The sequence below is a fragment of the Lepidochelys kempii genome, chromosome 4, assembly GCF_965140265.1.
Source record: "Lepidochelys kempii isolate rLepKem1 chromosome 4, rLepKem1.hap2, whole genome shotgun sequence".
NCBI classification, from domain to species: domain Eukaryota; kingdom Metazoa; phylum Chordata; order Testudines; family Cheloniidae; genus Lepidochelys; species Lepidochelys kempii.
In genome coordinates, this window is record NC_133259.1 from 58626304 (window position 1) to 58649946 (window position 23643).

The window sequence follows — 23643 nt, forward strand, 5'->3', positions numbered from 1 at the left end:
TGAACAAAACTAATTCAAAATGTATAATATCTCAGACCAATCCTTATTCTGTTTAGCCTGTACAGGGTACTTCAATATTAAAGGAATATCATCAACCTGAATTGCATTTCTGGCAACAACAAAAGCAAAAAAAAAGTTCTGCGTTCTGTTATAAGTGACCCTTAAGATAATTACATTGGAATAAACTAGATAAAAATTTTTTGTTTGTTTGTTTACTTTGTGCATTTGACAGCAATTTGTAAAGTCTGACTTTTCCCCTTCTTCTGTTCTTCTAACTCGTATATTCTGTCATTCTGTGTTGACAGCACAGTAGATAATTTTTTTAGTCGTGTGAATATTGCTAGGCTCTGATGGATTAATAATGTAATAAAAATTCTGCCCTCCAGAAATGTGAACCCACCCTTTTGGCAAAGGCAAGCCACCCTTTGCATTTGGGATAGAGCTAGAGATTAGATGTCTTCTTTTGCAGTGACATCCATTGCAAATAATCCAGACTTTATCCCCAATCGTGAACAGAGAGCTTTCAAGATTGGGAAAGTCATAGAATAAACACAACTAGCCAGTTGTATACTAAAGAGATTTCTCTCTAGGGTTTTTTTTTTGTTTTGTTTTTTTAAATTAAATAAATGAAATCCAACTTTAACTGGCACAGTCTCCTCTGGTATCAGCACCTTCAATCTAGCATTGTTTTCCAATTTTCTAGAAAGCTGTTTTATATAGAAAGTTAACTTTATAAAAGTGGTGACTTCTGGATGGATAGCAAATTTAAAAAGTAATTTATTACTTGCTGACAAGTTCTCACAAAATATCCAAATCCTTTTGACATTTTATCATATATAGTAGGGTTGACAAATTACACCAGGGAAATAAACTTCAGTTTGGAAGAGAGGGTCTGCAATCTCTGTGTGTAGCATGATAAAAGAATATTTTGTTTAAAAATACTGTTTTGTAGTACTCTACACCAGCCTGGTTAGTGTGTGCATGTGTGCACTTATAATACAAAACCATGAGTTTGGATAAATGAAAGAGCTGATTTTATGCATATAAAGGACATGTGCAATTATTCATGTATTGGGATGCATTTTGTAACCAAACATTACAAATTGTTTGATGTTTATCAACCACTGGTGATACTCCAGGCTTTTTCCCATGGAAAAGGTCACACTCAAAGAAATGAATAATTAATTTCATATTTGCTAGTAGACACTAGACTAATGGTAGCCTCTCGTGCTGGATAAGAAACAGCCCAAAAACAGAGGAATGGTTCCAAAAAATATAAGAGGTTATAGTTGTGGGGAAAAAATGCAGCATGTAGACACACAGCAAAATAGACTGAGGACAGAAGATATTCATTTGATACTCAGAGTGCACTGGATCAGAAGAAGAATTGCATTTGGAAGTTTTTTGCATATTAATATGTTTTGAAAATGTCTGAGTTTGTCATGTTTGTAGATATAGCATAAGAAAATCCCCAAAAGTATATCTTGGTTGGGGTAAGAAAGTTCAATGTGTAACCTTACCAAATAGAAAAATGGAGAGAAATATCATGCAATGAAACATTTAAAACAAAGTGTATGGTAACAATTTGTAAAGTTCCTTAAAAAGATGTATATTTTTTTAAAGGGAAATAATTAGTAAAACCATAGACCGTTGAAGGATGACTCCACTATTAGGTATATTATATGCAATTATTTTTAACCAATTCATATTTAGAAAGTGATTATTTAAAGTTGATCCGTCTTCATTGAGATCCGCCTAAGGGCAGGATTTAGTACATTCCATTGTCATGGAATAAACCCTTTGCCCCAGAATTTTGTTCCAACATCCAAGCGTTCCCTTTTTTTAAAAAGAGAGTTCGATTTTGAAGAACGTTGTTGTAGGTCTTTCCGAGGCTATCTGATCTTCTTGAGTCTGAAAAATAGCTCAGAGAGTTATGAACTGCTCCACCCATTGAAGACTACGTCCACACTAATTTTTTTCGTTTTTTCTGAAAAAATTTCATGCCATTGCAGTTGCTACCATGGGTGCAGTTCCTCTTGTGGTAGCAACAGAAGAAGCACTAGAGTAGACAAACCTCCATATGAACGCTGGTGTGTGTGGTTTGTTTTTGTCTTTAAATGTTGCTGCATAGCCCTCCTCTGATTAGGTTTTAGCAACATAGTGGGAAATGATGGCTGTCATCAGTACCTTGTCTATACTAGCATTTGCTCCATTGTGCAGTTGCAGTGGTATTAGGAATAGGTGCACATGTTTCAAAAAAATAAATATATATATATATATAGTGCAGATAAGGCTTTAATCGTTTAAATATGAAATCTAACGGTGACCATTTAGATGCTGGTCTTTAACTATTTCACTGCCAGTGATTTTAGCAGAAAAACATTGAGCCTGCCCCAAACAACCCTCTGCTGTTGTTGCAGATTTATATATCGACAATATATTAATATACTCAATATTGAGTGTGGGGACAACGTAACACTGAATTTATTATCAAAATAAAGAACAGAAGTTAAATGTGCTGATTCGAGTATCACTTGCATGTATAACTCATTGAAGTCTCTGCCACAGAATTCCCTGCCTCCTGCACTAGACTGCCACAGAATCTGGGGCTATGCCACTGTGGAGTTCATAGGAACTTAGCTATAGAATGCCACCTGTCGAGGAACAATTGCAACTGGAGTGTTTGAGTACAAGCTCTCTGATACGTCAAGTCCAGAAAGATGGAATGAATCCAGGGGGCCATATGGATCTTTGTAGCATCAAACTAGATTGTTTTAATGGCTGAGATTAATTGTATGTTTGTTTGCATATGCAGTGAAAATTGCTGACTTAAAACTTACTAAAAATGGACTTAAAAACTAGCATTTCATATTCTTGGTCTCTGCAGGGGTCTGATAGTGTTTTTCAGTGCTTCCTATGCTGGCCGGTCTAATGAGCTGTATTAGTTAGGCAGGAAACTGTTCTCCATATGGTACAATAGTTGCCATGGTGATTTGAGTGGGGATCTGACCACTGTAGGAAAAAATGAAGGGATGGGTGGCCTCATTTAGCTTGTTTTGAAATAAGGGATGCTTCACTCTGAAATGTGTATTTATTCCTCTCTCTCCTTCCTTTGACAGGAAAATAGGGAACGAGAGAGCCAAGAAGTTCACCAACTGCAGAGATTAAGGGAGCTGGAGGAAAAGCGCCGATCCTGGGCCGCTGGAGAGCTCGGGAGCTTTGGGAGAAGTAGCAGTGAAAATGATGTTCAGACATTGGCTAAAAAAGGACTGGAGGATTTTCTACCTTTCTTGCAGCAGAGACCTCAAAGTCCTTTGAATAGAAACCCCAGCTCTAGGCGCTCCCGACTGTCCTTAGGGATTACTGCAGATAGAGAGCTTCTGACTTTCCTGGAAATCTCCAAGGATGAAGATCCAAACAAATTCAACAGCCTTCCTCGTGCAAACACACGACAAGCAAGACCCAGCATAGACTTGACTGAATCCAAAGAGGCTAGAGATCTCAGTTTAAATAACTTGAATTTACACGAAGCATTTGAAGCCAAAATGGATAGCGCAGATCTGTCTCAGTTGCCTTCAGCTCAGCCCAGTCACTTACAAGAGATGGAGGTGGGCTCTACCAGTACTAACCTCTGTTACTCACAAAAGAATACTGACAACAAGCAGCACCCGTCCAGTGTGCCTGGTGTGGAAGCAACAGCTATAAATGCTTGGGCCCTTGCTGTTGAGGAACCTGAAGTTGTTAAAGGGCTACATAAGTCTGATATTCAAGGAACAAAACCTATGGCAGACATGCCTCTAATAAACTTAGAAGACGGTGGTGTGGCAGACTTAGAGACTCTAGATGACTTGAGCGTGCACTCCCTCAGCACTGCGGATGATGATGATGCAATGTCCTCTTACAAAAGTTCCAGAGAGGCCGAAGATTGTCAAGCCAAGGTGGCAAGCTGCAAGAATGAAGTTTCAGAGCGTACCAGTAGTGGCCTCACATCTATGGATTCAAGTGTTTCTGGCAGTAAAGAACATGGGCCAACGTTCTATATATCTACTACTGATTGTTCTCTGACTTTCGACTGTTCAGAAGGAAATGATTTAAAATTAGTGGGCAATGAAATGAAAGATCAAGATGGCAGAGCTTACTCTTGTGCAAATGATGCTCGAGATGGGAGTAGTACAGTCACATCAAATCTGAATTCATCCTCTGCAAAGGAAATTTCTCTTCATACTTCCTCAAATGACAAAGAGGACTCCAGCAGCAAGCACAACTTTCCTAAGGAAAAGCCTGTAAAATGTAGAGAATCCTTAGGACCAAAGAGAAACTCTCTAAAAGATAGATCTCTAAACTCCTCAAAATCCAGTGGCACTCGCCCTACCCAGACAGCTACTGCCAGACCAATAAGAACTTTGAATACATCTGAAAGTGTGAGTATGAGGAAAGTGGTGCCCATTTCCAGGTCAAACAAAGCACCAAGCAGTCTGAAAAAGCCAGAAGCCAAACCAGCACTTCGAGAGGCCAGTACAACTGAAACACAACTGTCGCGACGCAACTCTATCCGAGGCACAACAGAAACCCTTTCAAGAACTCCTTACAGGCATAGCTTATCAGTAGAGGAGCCAAAATTACAGCGAGGGACTGCAACTTCCAGCAGTGCCCATTTTGAGAGGGATCAAGTTCAACGCAAGGGCTCTCTTAAAGTGCCAGGTTCTAAATCTGTCAGAAGTATTCCCAGATCAAAACCAGATGAAAGTAAGATTTGTCGCTCCACTGTAAAACCTCAGGCCCTTTCAGATGCTAACAAAAGCACGACAGCCAGTGCTCCCAAGACACCGTCCTCTATACCAAACTTTGCAAGGAACACAGTGGCCTCCTCCTCAAGGAGTGCCAAGGTGGATCTACCTAACTCTTCAAAAACTCCAAGAATCACAAGATCAGTGTCTCAGAGGCTACCTAGAATGAGGCCAGCAGCAACCTCTGATGACCTCATCCCCAAGGAGAATCCTGGAAACTCCCTAAAACGAGCAAGTAGTGCTCGAGTTGTCAAAAGGAATACCGACCATAGTGATATTCTCAGTGTTAAAGTGGAACCTACAGCAAAGGAACAAGGGATGATGGAAAAGTCGTCCCTTAAATTGAAAGATGCAAACCGGACCACAATAGGGAAGATATTTAAACCATTATTAAAATAAGGGTTTGGGGTTTTGACATCTTGGAATATGAACACATGTTTAAACACTGGATTTCTTGTGAAATATCCAAAACAGTAATATCACTGTTTAATAACATCTCCTGATATCTAATGAACAGTACACCATCCGAGGACAGCAACTGCTTTTGTTCTGGTCTTCGTCCTGTAAGCATGAATTTGAATGTATTTAATGTTACTGTGGTGGAGTACAAGTGCCACAAATCTTTTGTGCATTTGTGGTATAGTACATTGCTAAAAAAACAAACTTGAAGGAATTTAAAACTACCAATTGAAATGCTTTTGTGACATGAAAAGAAAAAAAAGGGGGGGTGGGGGTTATGGCCAGTTTTTTTTTTTTTTTTTTTTTAAGGCTTAAGCAGTTACACTAGTTGGTTCCTTTATTCAAAGTTGAAACGACGCCTTTGGAATGGTGCAGAAAATGAACTTTGGTGAAGATGCTTTCTGTCACTCTTGATTCCTTGGATTCAGGGAGTCATCTGTGCCTGTTGCAAAGTCCATTGCTGGCAATTGGACACACTGGGAACTGCTGGCCTGAAAATGGTGAAACAGGACATTCACTGTTTGTGGCTGTCTTAACCTCATTGAAGAATTTATGGCATGCCTTATTGTGTATATGTGTCTGTCTGTGTAGGAAGGAAGGAAAACTCTGCTGGGCAGAAAGTTTATTCTCCATGAGTGTGGCAGAATTGTCTTGCACGTACAAGTAGACTATAGTAAAAAATGACTGGTGCTGGATGTAGTAGTGCAACTGGAGGTCACGCCTATTGGAAATACCACCAGTAGCTGTTAGGGATAATAATTACTCATGTTCTGACTCGTTTCAGTCAGATGCAAACTTGCCAGCTTTTGGTAATACAAAAGTGCCATATTTATAATACATATCAAAGGTGATGCATTCAACATTTGAAGGCTGCAACCTGGTGCCGAGCACTTTCTTACCATTCCTTATTTCCACTGGTTTATCTACTATCAAATTACTTGAATGTTGCTATGGCTCCGAAACAGCCATTTCCCTGCCGCCTCCTCCTCCTTTCTTTGTCAACAGGAGCATTTAGCAGGAGAAACACAGCTTACGCATGGACAATGTTTTGTAAATTAAGCTTCTTTGGCTGCTTCAAATGTGGTTTTGAATGTTTAAAGTGGCTAAAGGATGAATTAAAGACATGTTTTAAACTAGTGTTTCATAAGCTTTTTTAAAAAAATACCTTTTTTTCTGCAGAAACAAATTTTAACACCATGTCAGATTAAGATACAGAGAATGAGGGAAAACTTGTTTTAACATGCTCTGTGCCTTCCCAAGAGAAATGTATGTAGGTGTGGGGAAACTGACGGTCTCTAAATATGTTGTTTAAAGAGCTGCCTTTTTATTCACTTACGAATGAAACCTCATTTTTAAAAAAATCATAAAATGAAATCTATTTGGAAAGTTGTCTCTCTGCCTACTGATACATCACTCCCACCCCACCCAACCCCCCTCCTTTCCATTAGGAGTGTATACTTCATTCAGAATTAACTACCTGCCCACGCACTTCCATGGGCTAGCAACTAACCAACTGGGTACAGCTAGCTATATGATTTTAATAAAGCAAGTGGCCCTTAACCAAGCAGATCCCACTGTGGACAGCATACCAAAACACTATCAGCTGTTCCGTGGGACCTCTTGTGAGAGTCTCTCAAAGTGAGAATTTTTATAATTAATTCACAGGCAAGGACCTCAGTGAATATTGCTTTAAATCTCATAAGCTTTCGGATCTTCCCTCCCTTGTGGGTTAAATATGAAAGCGTGTCCCTTAGCTCTGTGTGTCCTTGTGTACACATTTGTGAGAGCAGGTGACTTTTTTTTTTAAACTCTTTTATTGGTAGTAAGCTTGAAACAATGTAATTTAAATATGTTTGGAAAATGTAAATAAATATATATAAATGTCTGTAAAAACAAACAATGTATTTAATGGACCATTTATACATTTCTGAGTAACTTGGTAGTTTAATAAAGTTCCCACTTACCAGAGATGTGCTTTTATATTTTTCTATTTTGATTTTGCTACTATAGTTCTCAACCTGACAGTGTCCCAAAAGGAAGGACTTTAACACATAAATTCAGGAAGTTTTAAATGTTGGATTAATTTTTTAAAAGATATTTTATATATCTTCAGTTTCATGATCAAGCATTTCTAATGCAGGCCTTTTTGCTCTCAACATGGGGTTACCAGCAAATTTGTGGAGCAGATTTGGGTCTAAAATGAAGGATTAATTGCTAGTATGTGCAGCATGTTCTGCACACATTTTGGGTTTTGGCCAAGTTAAATATTCATGGAACTAACAAGTCTGGATCTGCTGCTATCTTCATACCTTTTGGCATAGCACACTTTATTGGGAAATCCTAGCTTATAACTCCCAGCGGTTTAGAAATGAGAGTGTGGTGGCTGTTTTACTATAACACTTAAACACTTAAATAAATAAACATCTTTTATTTTCTCCATTGCCTTATAAAATAGCAATTGGTATAAGCTGAAATACAGCGCCAGACCATGTCAAGTGGACATCAGTTCTCCTCAAAGAAAACCCTTTTCCCCTGTGCTGTGGAGAATGCTTTCTGTGTTGGCATTGCTGCTCTCTTCAGACTTGTTCAGCTCCAAAGATTTTGCTTGTTTGGTCAATGCTTTGTCCTTTATAAGTGACAAGGGCCTGCAGCCTGACTGTGCTGACAGATGTGAGCTTTGTGGAAAGGCTCCTTTACCATTTAAACATGACTTAAGTTTTAATTTTTTTAACTTCATTTTAACAGGGTTTGTAAGTGCTAGTTCATTACTTTAACTATCAGATCTGCTGTCAGAATTGAGTGACAGATGTAAATGCCCTCTAGGTTTAATTTTCCATGACATCAGCTAACCCAACCCCTTCCCCTATAAACAAGTTTGCATATGAACGGCCTTATAGGGTATGTCTACACAGCAAAAAAAGCACCCGTGACTGGCCCATGCCAACCGTGGGTTTTCTTTGCTGCATAGATGTACCCATAGTTAACTTGATTGCAGTCAGTTCTGAGTTGACTAAAGAATGAGACAATTCCACTTCTTCCAGCTTTGCCAAATGTCAAACACTTTTGTCTCTGGTAATAGATGAATCTGATACCTCTCCCCAGTTATGGTGTTGCTGGGTCATGGGTGGAGGGACAAGTGAGGGTGAAGTGAGGAAGCTCGGGGCACACATGGCGATCTCTAGAGCTAGGTGGCAAGTAGAACATGCTGGGGCATACTTACAGGTATCTAATATTTACACTTCGTGGGAATTACATACCTAGCTATTCAGAATCAGGGATTCACTGCATCACTCATTACAATGGCTTATGAATTTCTCAGGGAAGAAAGAAAAAGTTTTCATCATGTCTCCCATAACATCCAGGTGCAAGACCATGCTGTTTGAAACAATCTATTGACCTCTTTCTAATCTTGTAAGGCTCTTCTTATCTGGCTAACTACTATATGTTATGGTGTAGCTATGGTTAAACAGACCGAACTAAACAGAGCTTCTTTCCTTCAACTATATTCTCGCCAAAATGTCCAGTTTTCTAACTGCTTAACATTTATAAACTTAACATACACTGTTTACATCTTGGGAACACTTCCCTACATAACCACTATCCAAAACAATGGAATTCATCCACTGTGTCACTAGTTAAATGGCCAGCAACTTGTTCCCTCTTTATTAACAGATAGCTAATCTATATCTACCTAGCTCTGGTGGTTGAATGACACGTTCTGGGAATATTCTTTACAGTTAGTAATGGCTTCTGGACAAATAACCTTGTAACTGGAAAAAAGACACTAAAGTGCAGTACCTGTAAATAGTTTTTCACTGTAAGTCTGCATGTTTGTCTTCCATGAGTATGATTAAGACAAACCCACTGAGGACTATAATTAAGAGACTAGCTTACCACCTGTGTGTCAAGTCAGTTATTTGCATTGGAACAAGGCTATTTGCTGGCATATGGCCATCACTGGCAGTGTACCTGGAATTTGTGCTTTTCTGGGTTTTGCTTCCTAGAGCCAATGACATATCAGAATGAATACAAACTTTCAGGTGTCAACTTACTCCTTTCTTAAAATCTGCTAACCTCCAACTGCTGCTATCCTTTCTTATTGCACTGAACCAACTTGGAGTGAAAAGGTCATCATGAGCGTACTGATTTTGTTGGGAGGGGACGGGAGTGGGGCTTTGTAGATGATGAGTCAATGCTTAGCAAGGGTGGCCTTGATAGGGAAGGATCAGAAAGTTGCATAAGTGTTTGGGGTTTCCCCCCCCTCCAAAAGAGACGCTCCCAATCCAAAGTAAAGACTGTGGGAAAATTCCCTTTGAATGATGATGTATTGGAGATACAGCAGTGACTATATCTCTCCTGCTTTGGGTGTTGGCTACAAAGGCGCAATAGCCATCTCTGTCCTATTTTATTTTTGTCTATTTTTTAAAAAAAACTTTAATGCTTTTACGTGGGCAAAGTGAAAGAAAAAATACATAAATTCTAAACGCTTTTATCAAGGAGACTGACCATTTAAAATAGTTGGTAACTGCAAACCGATCCTCTGCTGGAAATGGGCAAATATTTTCATTGGTTGTGGATTCAGTAGCAAAGTAGCTAAGACATAAAAGCAGAATCTCTTCTCAGCCTCAAAATGGGACTAAATGACAATCATTTTATTTTGAAATATAAATCCTAGCCATTGAAGAAGGGCCATGTTCATGTGTGCATCAAAGAAAGTTGGCCACACATGTTTGTGCCATTTCTATTTCTTGGTTTACTATGAGAGTTGCCTTCCTGACAGCCTTCTGTCCTAGGGCCATTAGAAAAAAGAAAGCTGCCTTCTGTGTAGTAGAGAGCAATAAACAATAGCTAACCAATATCAAAACCGGAACGTGAGTAGTCTGTATTAGTATTGCTTTATCTAGCTCTTCATTTAAGCAAAACTGTCATGTGATGCTTATCTGTTCTGCATGTGTAAAGGAAGCCAGCGGATTAATCATAACACGTGTGCACTTCTAAGAGCTTATTCAGAGAAGTAATATTCTGTATTTTCATGTGCTATCACATGTTCTGGCAACTGAGGCTGCTTATGTTCTTAAGTATATCTGGAAATGGCAGTAATGCGTTATTAGCTTTTAATAGCTAATAAGTTGTGTATGGAAATAGATTTGTCAGGTGTATTAGGCAAAGGTGGAAGTGATAAATTAAGACACAATTTGAGACAAGTTTTCAAGCTCATGTGGACCCTTTCCTCTGTGTCATTAACATCTTTAAATTACTGTTGGAAGTACTACTTCTGGCAAATACTTACACAGATCAGTCACGGTGAAAGGGCTAGAGTCCTTTGTGCGTGAATAAACTGAAGCATTGTAGCAAACAGCTGACTAGTAGTGATGCATATTGCTGTTTAAGTTTTACTACTAAAAAAAGACAAGTCACTAACTTCAGTGTTCGTGTTTCTGTTATTCTTCATGAGGCATCTGAAGGTGTTACAGATGTAGTCATCATTAAAATCTATAACCACCTTTTTAGAATGAAAAGCTGGTACAAACGTGCTCTTCTTTCCATCCCTCAAACAACTGTGTTTGCCTCCCTGCATCTCATTGCTGTTTCCTCCCACTCCCATTTCCTTTTATATTTTCCATCCATCCCTATTATATTTTCCATCCTTCCCTAACAATCTCACTGTTTATCTTTCATTTTGTTTCTCTACTTCTGTCTGCAAGCTCTGTTTTGCCATTTTTTGTTCTCAAGCTTTTTCTTAGTTCTCTGCTCCTCTCACTTCTTTCTCCTTCCAATCCTCTCCCCTTTCCCCAAGTCCTTCTCTTGTGGGTGTGTGAAAATTGAGTTATTCTCTGCCAGCCTTTGGTAAGGGAGGCAGAGGTGCTGGAACAATTTGTATAGTGGGGGTGCTGAGAGCCATTAAACCAAGCTATAAACCCTGTATATAGTGGAAACCACCAGCATCCATAGGTCCAGCACCTACGAAGGGAGGAAGATAGGACAAGAAACACAGGAATATGGTCTTAAGGATCCTGCTTCTATCTCAGTAGCGTCCACCTTTCATTCTTACTGAACAGCGAGGATGCAGCTGTTACCAAGTGGAGGGGCAGCAAGGAATAATGCAAGACGCTGGAGCACACTCTTCTAAAAATGGAACAATTGATGTCTATGTGGAATGGAGTGGGGACGGGGCATTATTTTCTTGGCTTTCTGGGTCAATAGATAAAGGAGTGGTAATGAAAGAATGCCAGGCAATTGGATTTAAATATCCTCTCTGCCCAAAGACTCCTAAACCACCCATAATCTTCAGTGCCAGCTTGGTGACATGAGCAAATACCAGAGATTTGAATTGCCAGTTTGTAACTGTTGAGATAAATGCATGGGTAATTTTTGACTAATGTGCAGTTTTTCCAGTTTGTGTTAAATCACTAATTTTTACTAATGGTAAGAATTTCCCCCTCCCCACTTATGGAGGAAGATTTCTGCAAAGCATTATTCCAACCTGCAAAAACCAAAGACGGCTCATCAATATAGACTTGATGAATTACTACATGATGCAGAGCACTCTGAATTTGTGCATAGTATATTTATGTGGTATATAAATGTGTACAGCTACAAGGGAAGTTGGTGCTTATAAGAAAGTGTTACCAAAATAGAGATGGTATTTTTGGGAATAGCCTAGTGGTTAGGGCACTCACCTGGCATATAGGAGATTCTGGCTGAAGTCTCGGTTCTGCCTGATTTGAAGCTGGCCCTTGAACATGGGTTTCCCACATCCCAGGCTTATTGGGTTCTTGGCCTGCCTGCCCACTACCTCTCTTTTCACAAACATTTTCAAAAGGTCTTGGTTTTATTCTTCATGGGAATGGAAACAAATGGCAAAACCTCAACATTTTTGGTGAAACCAATTTCTTGTTTTCCAGCCAGCCCTATTGTTAAGACAGGGAAATGTGGTCTAGATGGAATTGTTATAAAATGGGGGCACAATTGGTCGAAAAACCATACTTGGAATAGTTATCAATGGTTCGTGTTAAACTAGAAGGGCTTATATAGGGGTGTCCTGCAGAGGTTTGTCCTGGCCTTCTTTAACTAGAAGGATAGTAAAGTATTGGAAGAGGTTTCCAAGAGAGGTTGTGGAATCCCTGCTGTTGGAGGTTTTTAAAAACAAATTAGACATACACCTGTCAGGGATGGTCTAGGTATACTTCATCCTTTCTCGGTACTGGAGGCTGGACTAGAAGACATCTTGAGGTCCTTCCAGCCCTACATTTCTATTATTCTATGTTAATTAACACGTTATCATCCTAGTCTAGACAAGGCCTAGGTGGGAAGCTGTTCCAAGCACATGAGGAAGCTTAACAGGAAGCATGAAGTCAGGAGTCAGCATAAGAGATAAAGGGAATAGCCAGGAGAGAATCATAGACTATTAGGGTTGGAAGAGACCTCAGGAAGTTATCTAGTCAACCCCCTGCTCAAAGCAGGACCAATCCCCAACTAAATCATCCCAGCCAAGGCTTTGTCAAGCCATGCCTTAAAAACCTCTAAGGATGGAGATTCCATCACATCCCTCGGTAATCCATTCCAGTGCTGCTTCACCTTCTAGTGAATTAGTTTTTCCTAATATCCAACCTAGACCTCCCCTACTGCAACTTGAGACCATTGCCTCTTGTTTTGTCATCTGCCACCACTGAGAACAGCCTAGCTCCATTCTCTTTGGCAGAGTAGTTGAAGGCTGCTATCAAATCCCTCCTCACTCTTCTCTTCTGCAAACTAAATAACCACAGTTCCCTCAGCCTCTCCTCATAAGTCATGTGCCCCAGCCCTCTAATAGTTTTTGTTGTCCTCCATGAACTCTCCCCAATTTGTCCACATCTCTTGTGTAGTAGGGGGACCAAAACTGGATGCAATACTCCATGTGTGGCCTCACCAGTGTCGAATAGAGGGGAATAATCACTTCCCTCTATCTGCTGGCAATGCTCCTATTAATACAGCCCAATATGCCATTGGCCTTTTTGGCACATTGCTGACTCATATCCAACTTCTCATCCACTGTAATCCCCAGGTCCTTTTTGGCAGAACTGCTGCTTAGCCAGTCGGTCCCCAGCCTGTAGCGGTGCATGGGATTCTTCCATCCTAAGTGCGGGACTCTGCACTTGTCCTTGTTGAACCTCATCAGATTTCTTTTGGTCCAATCCTCCAATTTGTCTAGGTCACTCTGGAACCTATCCCTACCCTCCAGCATATCTACCTCTCCTCCCCACCCCCAGCTTAGTGTCATCTGCAAACTTGCTGAGGATGCAATCTACCCCATTGTCCAGATCATTTATAAAGATGTTGAACAAAACCGTCTCCAGGTCTGACCCCTGGGGCACTCCGCTTGATACTGGCTGCCAACTAGACATAGAAGTATTGATCACTACCTGTTGAGCCTGACAATCTAGCCAGCTTTCTATCCACCTTATAGTCCATTCATCCAATCCATACTTTTTTAACTTGCTGGCTGTGGGAGACCGTTATCAAAAGCTTTGCTAAAGTCAAGATATATCACATCCACTGCTTTCCACAAATCCACAGAGCCAATTATCTCATCATAGACTGCAATCAGGTTGGTCAGGCATGACTTGCCCTGGGTAAATCCAAGTTGACTGTTCCTGATCACCTTCCTCTCCTCCAAATGCTTCAAAATGATTTCCTCGAGGACCTGCTCCATGATTTTTCCACGGACTGAGGTGAGGCTGGTCTGTAGTTCCCCTGTTAACCGGGGTTCTTTCAACCCAAAGCTCTTGGTAACTTTTACTTTGTTCGAGGTGGCGTCAGGAAATAAATCAAGGGAGACACGGCCATCCGACCAATAGATGGCTGGCACAAACAGGGCATCACGAGTGCTAAACTTTACTTAGTCTCAAGCACTTACACACATCTGCAACAGGTTAATAAAAAACCCTCAACCCTCGATAATTACCGAAGCTGAGTGCAGCTCTCGAGTGGCACAGCAGCAACCTTCCGGTGGCCAAATCTTCTGTCTGCCAGTGGGGACCACAAGATGTGTCCAGAGGGAAAGTCCCTGAAGAAACCCTCCAGAAGAGTCTGTCAAGGTTCCTTCCCCACTCTGAACTCTAGGGTACAGATGTGGGAACCTGCATGAAAGACCCCCTAAGCTTATTCTTACCAGCTTAGGTTAAAAACTTCCTCAAGGTACAAATTTTGCCTTGCCCTTGAAACCTATGCTGCCACCACAAAGTGTGTTAAACAAAGAACCGGGAAAGAGCCCACTTGGAGACGTCTTCCCCCCAAGCCCTACACCCTCTTTCCTGGGAAGGCTTGATAAAAATCCTCACCAATTTGCATAGGCGAACACAGACCCAAACCCTTGGATCTTAAGAACAATGAAAAAGCAATTAGGATCTTAAAAGAAGAATTTTAATTAAATAAAGAGTAGAAGAATCACCTCTGTAAAATCAGGATGGTAAAAACCTTACAGGGTAATCAGATTCAAAACATAGAGAATCCCTCTAGGCAAAACCTTAAGTTACAAAAAGACACAAAAACAGGAATATATATCCCATTCAGCACAGCTTTATTTACCAGCCATTTAAACAAAAGAAAATCTAACGCATTTCTAGCTAGATTGCTTACTAACTTTTTACAGGAGTTCTGAAGAGCACTCCTGACCTGGTCCCGGCAAAAGCATCACACAGACAGACAGACCCTTTGTTTTCCTCCCCCTCCAGCTTTGAAAGTAACTTGTCTCCTCATTGGTCATTTTGGTCAGGTGCCAGCGAGGTTATCCTAGCTTCTTAACCCTTTACAGGTGAAAGGGTTTTGCCTCTGGCCAGGAGGGATTTTATAGTTTAGTATACAGAAAGATGGTTATCCTTCCCTTTATATTTATGACAGAGTCCAACTAACTCAAACTTTTCCCCCTAATTTATACATTAGTAATACAATGACATGTCACTTACAGAAAACTTGTTAAGCAAGTAGTTTCAAAGGTCAAGCAAGAGGTTTCCTTCTGGTCATTGATTAACCAGGTGTGGTTTTTCAGAGTTTGCACTCCTTGAGGCCCTGTCAGACACATTCCTGAGGGCACATGGACAAGCTTCCTGTTCTTCTAAAAGGCATGTATCAGCAATTTCAACACTATTCTTATGAGGAAGGATGCGGGATCAAGCTGTCCTTTCTGTGGCACCCGAAGCCCCCCTCCTCTCCTGCCTTGGTTAAGCTAAGGCTGCTGCATGGCCAATTTACGGCCTGCTGACATGGCTGCTTTTAGCAATAAGCAATAGTGGTTTCAGGCACTTTACTGGTTTGCCAAAATCTCCCTGTACACCCCAGGTTCTCCTTCCTTTTTTTAAAGAGAAGTTTTGAAGTTTGAGAAGTTTGAGTGCAACTCAGTGAGCAGAAAGAAGGGTAAGCAGTGGCAGAAAGATGTTTGGGAAGTGAGGAGAAATTTGAAAAGAAGCCATTGAAGAGTTTTGAGAAGGTTAGAATGGTCAGGCTTGTGGGGAGAGAGATGACCTTGGCAACTGCATTTTGGATGGAGTGGAGTGGGAAGAGATGCGGGGAATTTCCAGTAATAAAGATAAATGACCAGCATGTGAATCAACATTTTTGCAGAAGCAATAGGAATGGAAAGGAGGAATTTGAGATACTGTAAAGAAAACGGCAGTGTTTGGTGAGGTCCTCAATATAAAGGTTGAAGGGAAGAGATGTCAAAGATAGCACCAAGGTTGTGAATTTAGGTGGAAATAGTCCTGCCAAATGGTGAAAGGAAAAAAAGTCCAAGTAAAACAAATAATGTGCAACACTGATATTTTAACTACATAGTTGTCCTCCAGGATTTGATATTTACTAAGACTGGCAAGAGGTAAAGGGCTGGCTGATTGGTCTATTGGTAAATTATATTGAATTGTTATGGATGAGTGTCTGAGTTAAAATTCTACCCACTGTGTTTTGCTTAGAATCAGGGAATACTTTCTCCACTGAAAATGCTCATGTGAAAATGCCATCTCTTGCAAAAACTTCAAAGCAGGACCAAGAATTGACATCTGTGCCACCACAATATTGCACCTTTGTTTCTCAGTGTTAGGATGTGATGTCACCACATCACAAAGCCAGAATGGAGGAGAGAAGAGAAGCCACAACCTTACTTACAACCTTTTCCTGTGCTAAAGTCAGGGATTTTGGTGGTACAGGTCTCAAACACCAGAAACTTTGGCTAGGTCCAGTTTTTCTGAAGAGGAGCTCTGACCCTATCGGCCTCTTCCAGCTGATTTGGATGAGATGCTCCAAAGAAGTTCACGTTTCTCCTGACTTATACATTTATGATGAAATGAGATCACTCTCAGTTATGTTAGACATGATAGAATCTGTTGTTTTTATCCTAAGAAAAATAAATGCTTCCTGTTTAGGGAATAAGCCAACAACTAACTGATGAGGTTAGAAATGTAATTCTTTACTGTAAAGTTCCTTGCACCTTCCTCTGAATCATCTGGTACTGGCTACTTTCAGACTGGTAACTGGTTCTGATCTGGTGTGGGAATTCCTATGAACAGCAAAAACCAATTAAAGAGATGTCCTTGGCTGGAGATGTGTGTTGTGGGTGAATCTCAGTCTGAGAAACAGAGGGAGGAGAGGCTCAAAGGGCAAACAGGACCAAGCCTAAGATTTCTGGGTCAAATCTTAGGACACCCTTCCCACCAATCTGTGCCTGGTCCACAGCTGAACAACAGACCGAGGCATGGGGACAACCACAGGGGTTCTATATCACTGTAATCCCACTGCATTGGCTACAGACAGTGTTGGAAATTGTGTGAAATGTGCCATAAACAACCCAGAGAGGAGGACACGTGACTATGATAGGAGACCTTCTGTAATAGTCATAGCAACCTGCCTGATCCTAAATTATAGTAAAATAGACGTCCACGAGGATGTGTCACTTTAACACCAATTTGCAAAGTTGGTGCATAAAGACTTCCTTAACTTTCTCAAAAATAACTTCATCCTTTGCAACAAATTAGGTCACATTAGCTATTACTCATCCAGACTGAAGCTGGGCCACAGGCCCTGATTCTCCATTATGTTCAGTGCTCTTGGCTATAGTGGAGAGTGGCAGCTGCAGGGAGTCTGTGTGGCTCCCTGATTGGATGTGGCAGAGATTTGCTCTGCCAGTCCCCGTCCCAGGACAAATCATGGCTGGGACAGGGAACACATCATCCTCAGACTGGGTCTGGGGGTGGAGCACCTGGCATAGGAGGTGGTTCTGCTGCCTACACCAGCTTTTTACCACCAGAGTTTCCCTGCATGGGGTGAATTTTCCACTGACCTTCTCTGGCTGCTTTAAGGCCATTTTGCATGGCACAGACGTATCTTACAGAGAATCCAGCCCATTTGTCTGGGCTTTGGTGTACGCTGGGGAAACTTTGGCTAGTATTCTAACTATTTTGAAAACCTGTTCAGCTGGGCTGATTTTACAACTGGGTGGAGACTTAAGTAGGCCAGGCTCCTGGTGCCCTGAACTGGTTTCCAAACCACTCCAGCAACTGTGTCTCTCTCTCATTAGAAATATGGCTAACAAAAGAGGTTTGTTTCAAAATGAAATAATTGTCAGGTAGGATGTTGTTTGAAATGCTATTTAGTAAATAGAATCCTACTATATTCTAATTAACAATATTTAAATCCTATTAGAAATCTCAGGATTGATTTAGAGAGACAAGGTGGGTGAGGGAATATATTTTTTTTTAATTGAACCAATTTCTGTTGGTGAGAGAGACAAGCTTTTGAGCCACCCAGAGCTCTTGTTCAGGACTGGGAAAGAAATGGTGGTTGTCTTCTTGTCAGAAATTGGGTTCCATGCACTATAGAAGTTCTTTTCTGCTTCGCTTGGGCAATGTTTATATGGATAAATCCCTATTTACTGTCTCTCCATGTTTTTTCCTTTGTTTTTGCAGCAATAGGATACAAGGAGATCTTGCCTTGCACAGAATTCTCTTCACTGTCGTCAGTTATGCCAGTAATATATTTGTTTGTAAGCCTTTTCCCCCCTCAGGAGTCACACTGAGCATTCTGAAATTTGGAGACCTTGATTTCTAATGATTCATTTATAGGCATCCTGTAATGAGGGAGCTGGGTTTCCCTAGCCCTTTCCCTTCCTTCTTCCATCATGTTTTCCTCAGAATAACAAGGAACTTTGAGCTATCCTGATGGGTTTGTGGATCAAATGGCAGATACGGGATAACATCCTTCATTTTTAACTATTTAAATATATTTACTAACTCCTTTCTCCAGTTTGAAGACTGTCTCTAAAAAGAATCCAGTCCCTCTTCTGACTCGCTGCCAGCAGCTGTGCGAGTTCCTCCTCATCCCTGTTCTTTGTACTTGTATAACGCACGTGGATTCAGACTTCAGCTTAGTGTGTGACACCTCTGCTGCAGTGCCTCCAGGGGATTATGCAACAGAAGTCTTCATCTCTGGTCATTTTTCTTTATAATGGGCTAGGTGCTATTCCATTATACAGCATGAGAAGCAGTTTAGTCTTTAGCATTGGGAGGTTGGGAATGGGGTGGTGAGGAGGCAGGGGTGAGGGATGCTAATTGCTGGTTTGGAATGTCCTTGTTATTATAAACATTGTTCTGTACCAGCCCGTGTGGCTCCCAAACTGATCTTAAATACATTTGTTTACTCAACTTAATGGTGAATAATCGGGTGGCTTGTTCTACCAGTGCCACACCAGGAAGGCTCAGAGTGAGTCACTACAGCCTGAGAAGACTTGCACTATTTCCTGGAGCACCTAAGTGATGATGTAATTGCCTCCTGACAGTAATAAAAATACAATCATGTGTAAAATAGCTTTCGGAGCCAGGCAAATGGAATTCCAGAAGAAAACTTGCCCATAGTGCAAAAGAACACATGGTTCACTGTGAGAGAATCCAAATAGTGTATTTCCTTATGTAGAGTGATACATCTGCCAGTGAAACACCAGCATGAGACCAGTGAGAGAGAAAGCGCTTTATGTGGCTTTTATGGAGCAGGATAAATTCAGAGCCCATACTATGACTAAATTAATAACTGTGGTGAATGGCTGATAAGAGTGTTAAGTTTATCATTTAAAAATTAATTATGATTTTAACTTTAATTTTTTTTATGCTCCTAAAAGCAGCGTGATCCCCAAAGACAGCCATTTGATCAAAACTGATTTCAGTGTTGCCAACTCTTGCAATGTTATGGCTGAGCAGTGGGATTCTGGTCCCTGAAGCAGGCAATCTCCTGAAGGTGGGAAAAGCTCCAGCCTTCACAGAAATCGTAGACTGTCCAAGGAGGGAGTCCCTCTGATTGACGCTTTCCCCACCTTCTGGGAAAGAGCAGTTAATTACAGCTTCTGAAGTAGGGAGATCTCCCCTTCTCCCCTGAGGAGCCACCTAAGTGTGTAGGTTGAGGAGGAGCATAGGGAGTAGCCTGATGCGCCTTGTGACAAGAAAGGAGGGGGCAGCAGAAAGCCCAGCAGCGCAAGATAGCTCTCCTCCCTTCTCCCCACATTGCCCTCTTATGAAAAATGGGTTGACTCTCTTGTTCCTCCATCTCTAACCCTGCAACACCAGGCCCGGGAAGGGAGAGACCTACTCCCCTGCGCCTGCATTGGAACTTTCCCCTTATTATAGGCCTGGGAAGGCATGTGGGAGGGGTGAAAGCCCAGGTCTGGAAGGGGTTGAAGAGCCTTCATAGCTGCTGCAGGGCAAGCACATATGGGGTTGGGGAGGGGGGATTGCAGAATTGCTGTAGTTCTGGGCAGATATGAGAGCTGGAGAGGTGGGGCATAGAATTAATTGATTGGCACTTTGGGGTTTGGGAAGAAGCTTGGAAGCCTTTTGCACCATCAGGCAGCACTTTATACAAATTACATTAAAAATCTTGTCCCAAGCCGCTGGCAGGTATGGAGTCTGGAGAAGCAAAATGAGCTAGAATCAGTGTGTGTAACAATGCTCAAAACTGTCCATTGTCTCACGTGCCCTGGGGTTGGAGAGTGGGAGTTCAAAATTCAGAAGATGGACCAGAAAAATATGATTTAATCTCTTTTCCTGTTTATCTCATGGTTTTTGAGCTGTTGGATTTGATACTTGAAATGAGGAATCCCAAAGTCTGCGGTGTGGGAATTTTGGTCACAGCATAAGGAGAATGAGTTAGTGATGACCTTAACTCTGCAAGTTATTGCACTCGTTATTTTAACAGACTCTTCATTTTGTTACCTGTTCAGGATCTCTCATTGGTGTATGGCAGGGCTGGAGTCCCAAGAGAGCATAGCTTTGGTTGTGCTTCGGTTTTATTGAAGCAGTGGTGTTGTGTTGATCCCAGGATATGAGAGAGAGGAGGTAGGAGGGGTACTATCTTTTATTAGACCAGCTCTGGTTTCCTTCCTCAGCCATGAAGAAGAGGTCTGTGAAGCTGAAAAGCTTGTACCTTCCACCAGGAGAAGTTGGTCTAATAAAGATATTACTTCACCTATCTTGTCTCTCTCCAGTTTTATGGCTTATTGCTGCTGTCAAAGGGAAAGGGATTTCTAGTGCTGCACTAGGATGCTAAGCCAGAGGACAAGAGAAGCACTGAGGAGGAGATGACGCAGAAGAGACTTGAAGTAAAAAGTTGTGCAGCACTGGGAAGAAGCTAAGTTTAGGATGCCATAGGCAAGTCCCAGAGGTATACATTGGGCAGCAAAGCTGAGCACCACACAGCAGCTGGGCGGCAGAGAGAGCAAGCTTTTGGAGCTAACTTTGCCATAAGGCTGGTGGCCTAAGGCAGCAAAATGTTTAATGACAGCGGCAAAGAGTCCTGTGGCACCTTATAGACTAACAGACATATTGGAGCATAAGCTTTCGTGGTTGAATACCCACTACGTCGGATGCATGTAGTGGAAATTTCCAGAGGCAGGTATAAATATGCAAGCAAGAATCAGGCTAGGGATAACGAGGTTAGTTCAATCAGGGCGGATGAGGCCCTCTTCTAGCAGCTGAGGTGTGAACACCAAGGGAGGAGAAATTGCTTTTGTAGTTGGCTAGCCACTGTGAATGAGGCAGAGCAGTTGTGTGAATGGTGAAGAAAGGCCGTATCTTAGACACGTTACACAGAAAGAATCAGCAAGATTTAGACATAGCCTGGGTGTAAGGAAGAGGTCCAAACCAAAGATGATGACTTGCAGCAGCACTGGGAGCAGTGCATTGTGGGCAGCTATCCCAGCTTGCAAGTGATTGCAACGTGCTTTTCAAATGGGGGAGGTGGGGTGGAGTGTGACAGGGAGTGTGTTGTGTGTATGTGGGAGAGAGAGAGTGTGTTTTGGGGGGGCTGAGAACATGTTAGCATGCTGTCTTGTAAGTTCAGACAGCAGCACACCCCCCTCCCCACTCCCAGGCCTCTCTCTCACACACAGCATTCCACACTAATGGTTGCTTTGTCTCGGAGCAGATAAGCAGCCAGCTGTCAGAAACGGAGCTTTCAAAGGGCATATCTGCATTCCTGCAGCGATTCAAAAATCATGAAAAGAGTGGCCATTTGATGTAAGGGGATTAGGGGACGTTTCCGGAGGTTGATCAGAGCGCAGTAATGCAACACCTCGTCCACACTGGTGCCGCGGCGCTCCAGCAGGGACACAGCAAACATTTTCCCACTCGCCGAGGTGGAGTCCCAGCACCGCTGTAGCCGTGGAGTCAGAGCGCTCTACGTGCCTTGCCAGTGTGGACGGGTAGTGAGCTAGTGCGCCTGGGGCTCCTTTATTGCACTGTAACTCGCAAGTGTAGCCAAGCCCCCAGTTGCAGCACAGGATAGGAGACTACTTCTTTTTCTTTTCCTTTTCTTTTTAATTGAAACTCTGGTTAATGCAACATGAGAGGACAGCACTAGAATAAGGTACAGGGCTAATAAGCCAGCCCAATGAAACTCTTAAACAAGCAGCGAGGTTCTTGGTGAAATCTGACCCATGTACACCTCTCTTCAGCCGACAAGTTGAGAAGATCACACACAGACAGTGTTTGAACAGTGAGTCAAACAAAAGAAGGAAGACACAAAACTCTCCGTCTTGTTTAAAGAATATCCAGATAAATGTAAGGTCTAAACATGTATTTATGTTCTCCTCTTAACATGTATTTTGAATTTGATTTTTCTCTTTTCATTTTCTTTATTTCAGATAACTTGAATTGGACTTAGAGAAAGACAATGGGGTGAAGCACTGCTGGGAGGAGAAAAGGAACCTGAACTTTGACCCCACCAGAGTTTGGATCAGGAGTAGAGACAACACAGTTTGAGAACGCAGTCAAGGGCAAAAGGAGCTGTGAAGAAGAATTCTGCATGGATACAGACGCTTGTCATGTAGGCATGGAACGAAATCCCCAGGGTTGCTAGTATGTCAGTGGGTCCCGCCTGCTCGCCCCAGAACATTTGTCAGCCTCTTTTGGTCAAAAGTTCTCTATACACTTTTGATTTGTATCCACCGTGTGGAGGACACATTGAGGTGGAAGAGTGCTTTTATAAGCATTGCCTCAATGCTGTTTCTGCAAAGTCTTTGCAGGAACTCATTCATGATTTTATCTTGCTCCTTGAAAAACATAAATAGCTCAAAGGTTCTGTTGATGGATTTTTTTTTCCCAGCTCTTTGATGTGCCAGAGATAATTTCTCCACATTCTCCCCCAACCTGTCCCTACTCCCTACCCAAGTTTTAATATGTTTACTTGTTGTTACCTGTTTCTACTAGACTGTAAGATCCCCAGGGCAGGGATCTTGTCATCTTTTATAGTTCTAAGCACTATCCACACCTATAGTTTAAACTATGGTCTAAATTATTCTAGCAGTGTAAATTAATACCACTCAACTGTTTTGGCTCCTTCTGTGCAAGGGAAACTTTCGAAACATTCCCCTAATTGCTAATATTGGTTCCACTGGCTCCACCAGTCTTAGCAACATTGGGAGCCCTAGTAGGAATGGGCACCCATTGCCATTTTAACCAACATGTCGTATAATGCTGCTTTGAGCATGTTTACTGAATACTGTTCAAAATGGTGGTAGCTGCTAACATCACTGTACCTGTTCTGGCGTTAGCAATGGTGGGAAATTTGTAGAAAGGCCCTGTCTGTTCAAGGGAAGCCTTGGGGTAGTTATGGCAAACATCTCTCTACTAATTTCTTGGCTAATCAGAACAGTTTGAGAGGGCAGAAATCTCTTACCATATGGTATGGTGAAATTGTTTTGTGCTGCTGCATTTTCAGGTGTAGTTAATATATTACCGTGGCTTTCTTAAGAATTATATGTCTGTAGTTTTTAGCTGCCTCAGCCAGCGTGTGGGTGGTGAATTTTTGAAGCATGCGTGACAAGTGCACAATCACATGCATAACCTTCTCATAGGCTTTCAAATTTGCTCTGGTAGATGTTTGAAAT

At 41.7% G+C, this 23643-nt stretch overlaps 1 protein-coding gene across 3 annotated transcripts in view; it reads left to right on the forward strand.

Annotated features, from left to right (window-relative positions):
• The window catches only part of FHDC1 (FH2 domain containing 1), a 50983-nt gene extending 43769 nt beyond the window's left edge, over positions 1-7214 (forward strand). For all 3 annotated transcript variants that reach the window (XM_073341375.1, XM_073341377.1, XM_073341376.1), the window contains one exon: positions 3120-7214. In XM_073341375.1, coding sequence (XP_073197476.1) covers positions 3120-5186 — 2067 coding nt within the window. In that variant the 3' untranslated portion in view covers positions 5187-7214. The remainder of the gene's footprint in view (positions 1-3119) is intronic.
• The last annotated feature ends 16429 nt before the right edge of the window (positions 7215-23643 follow it).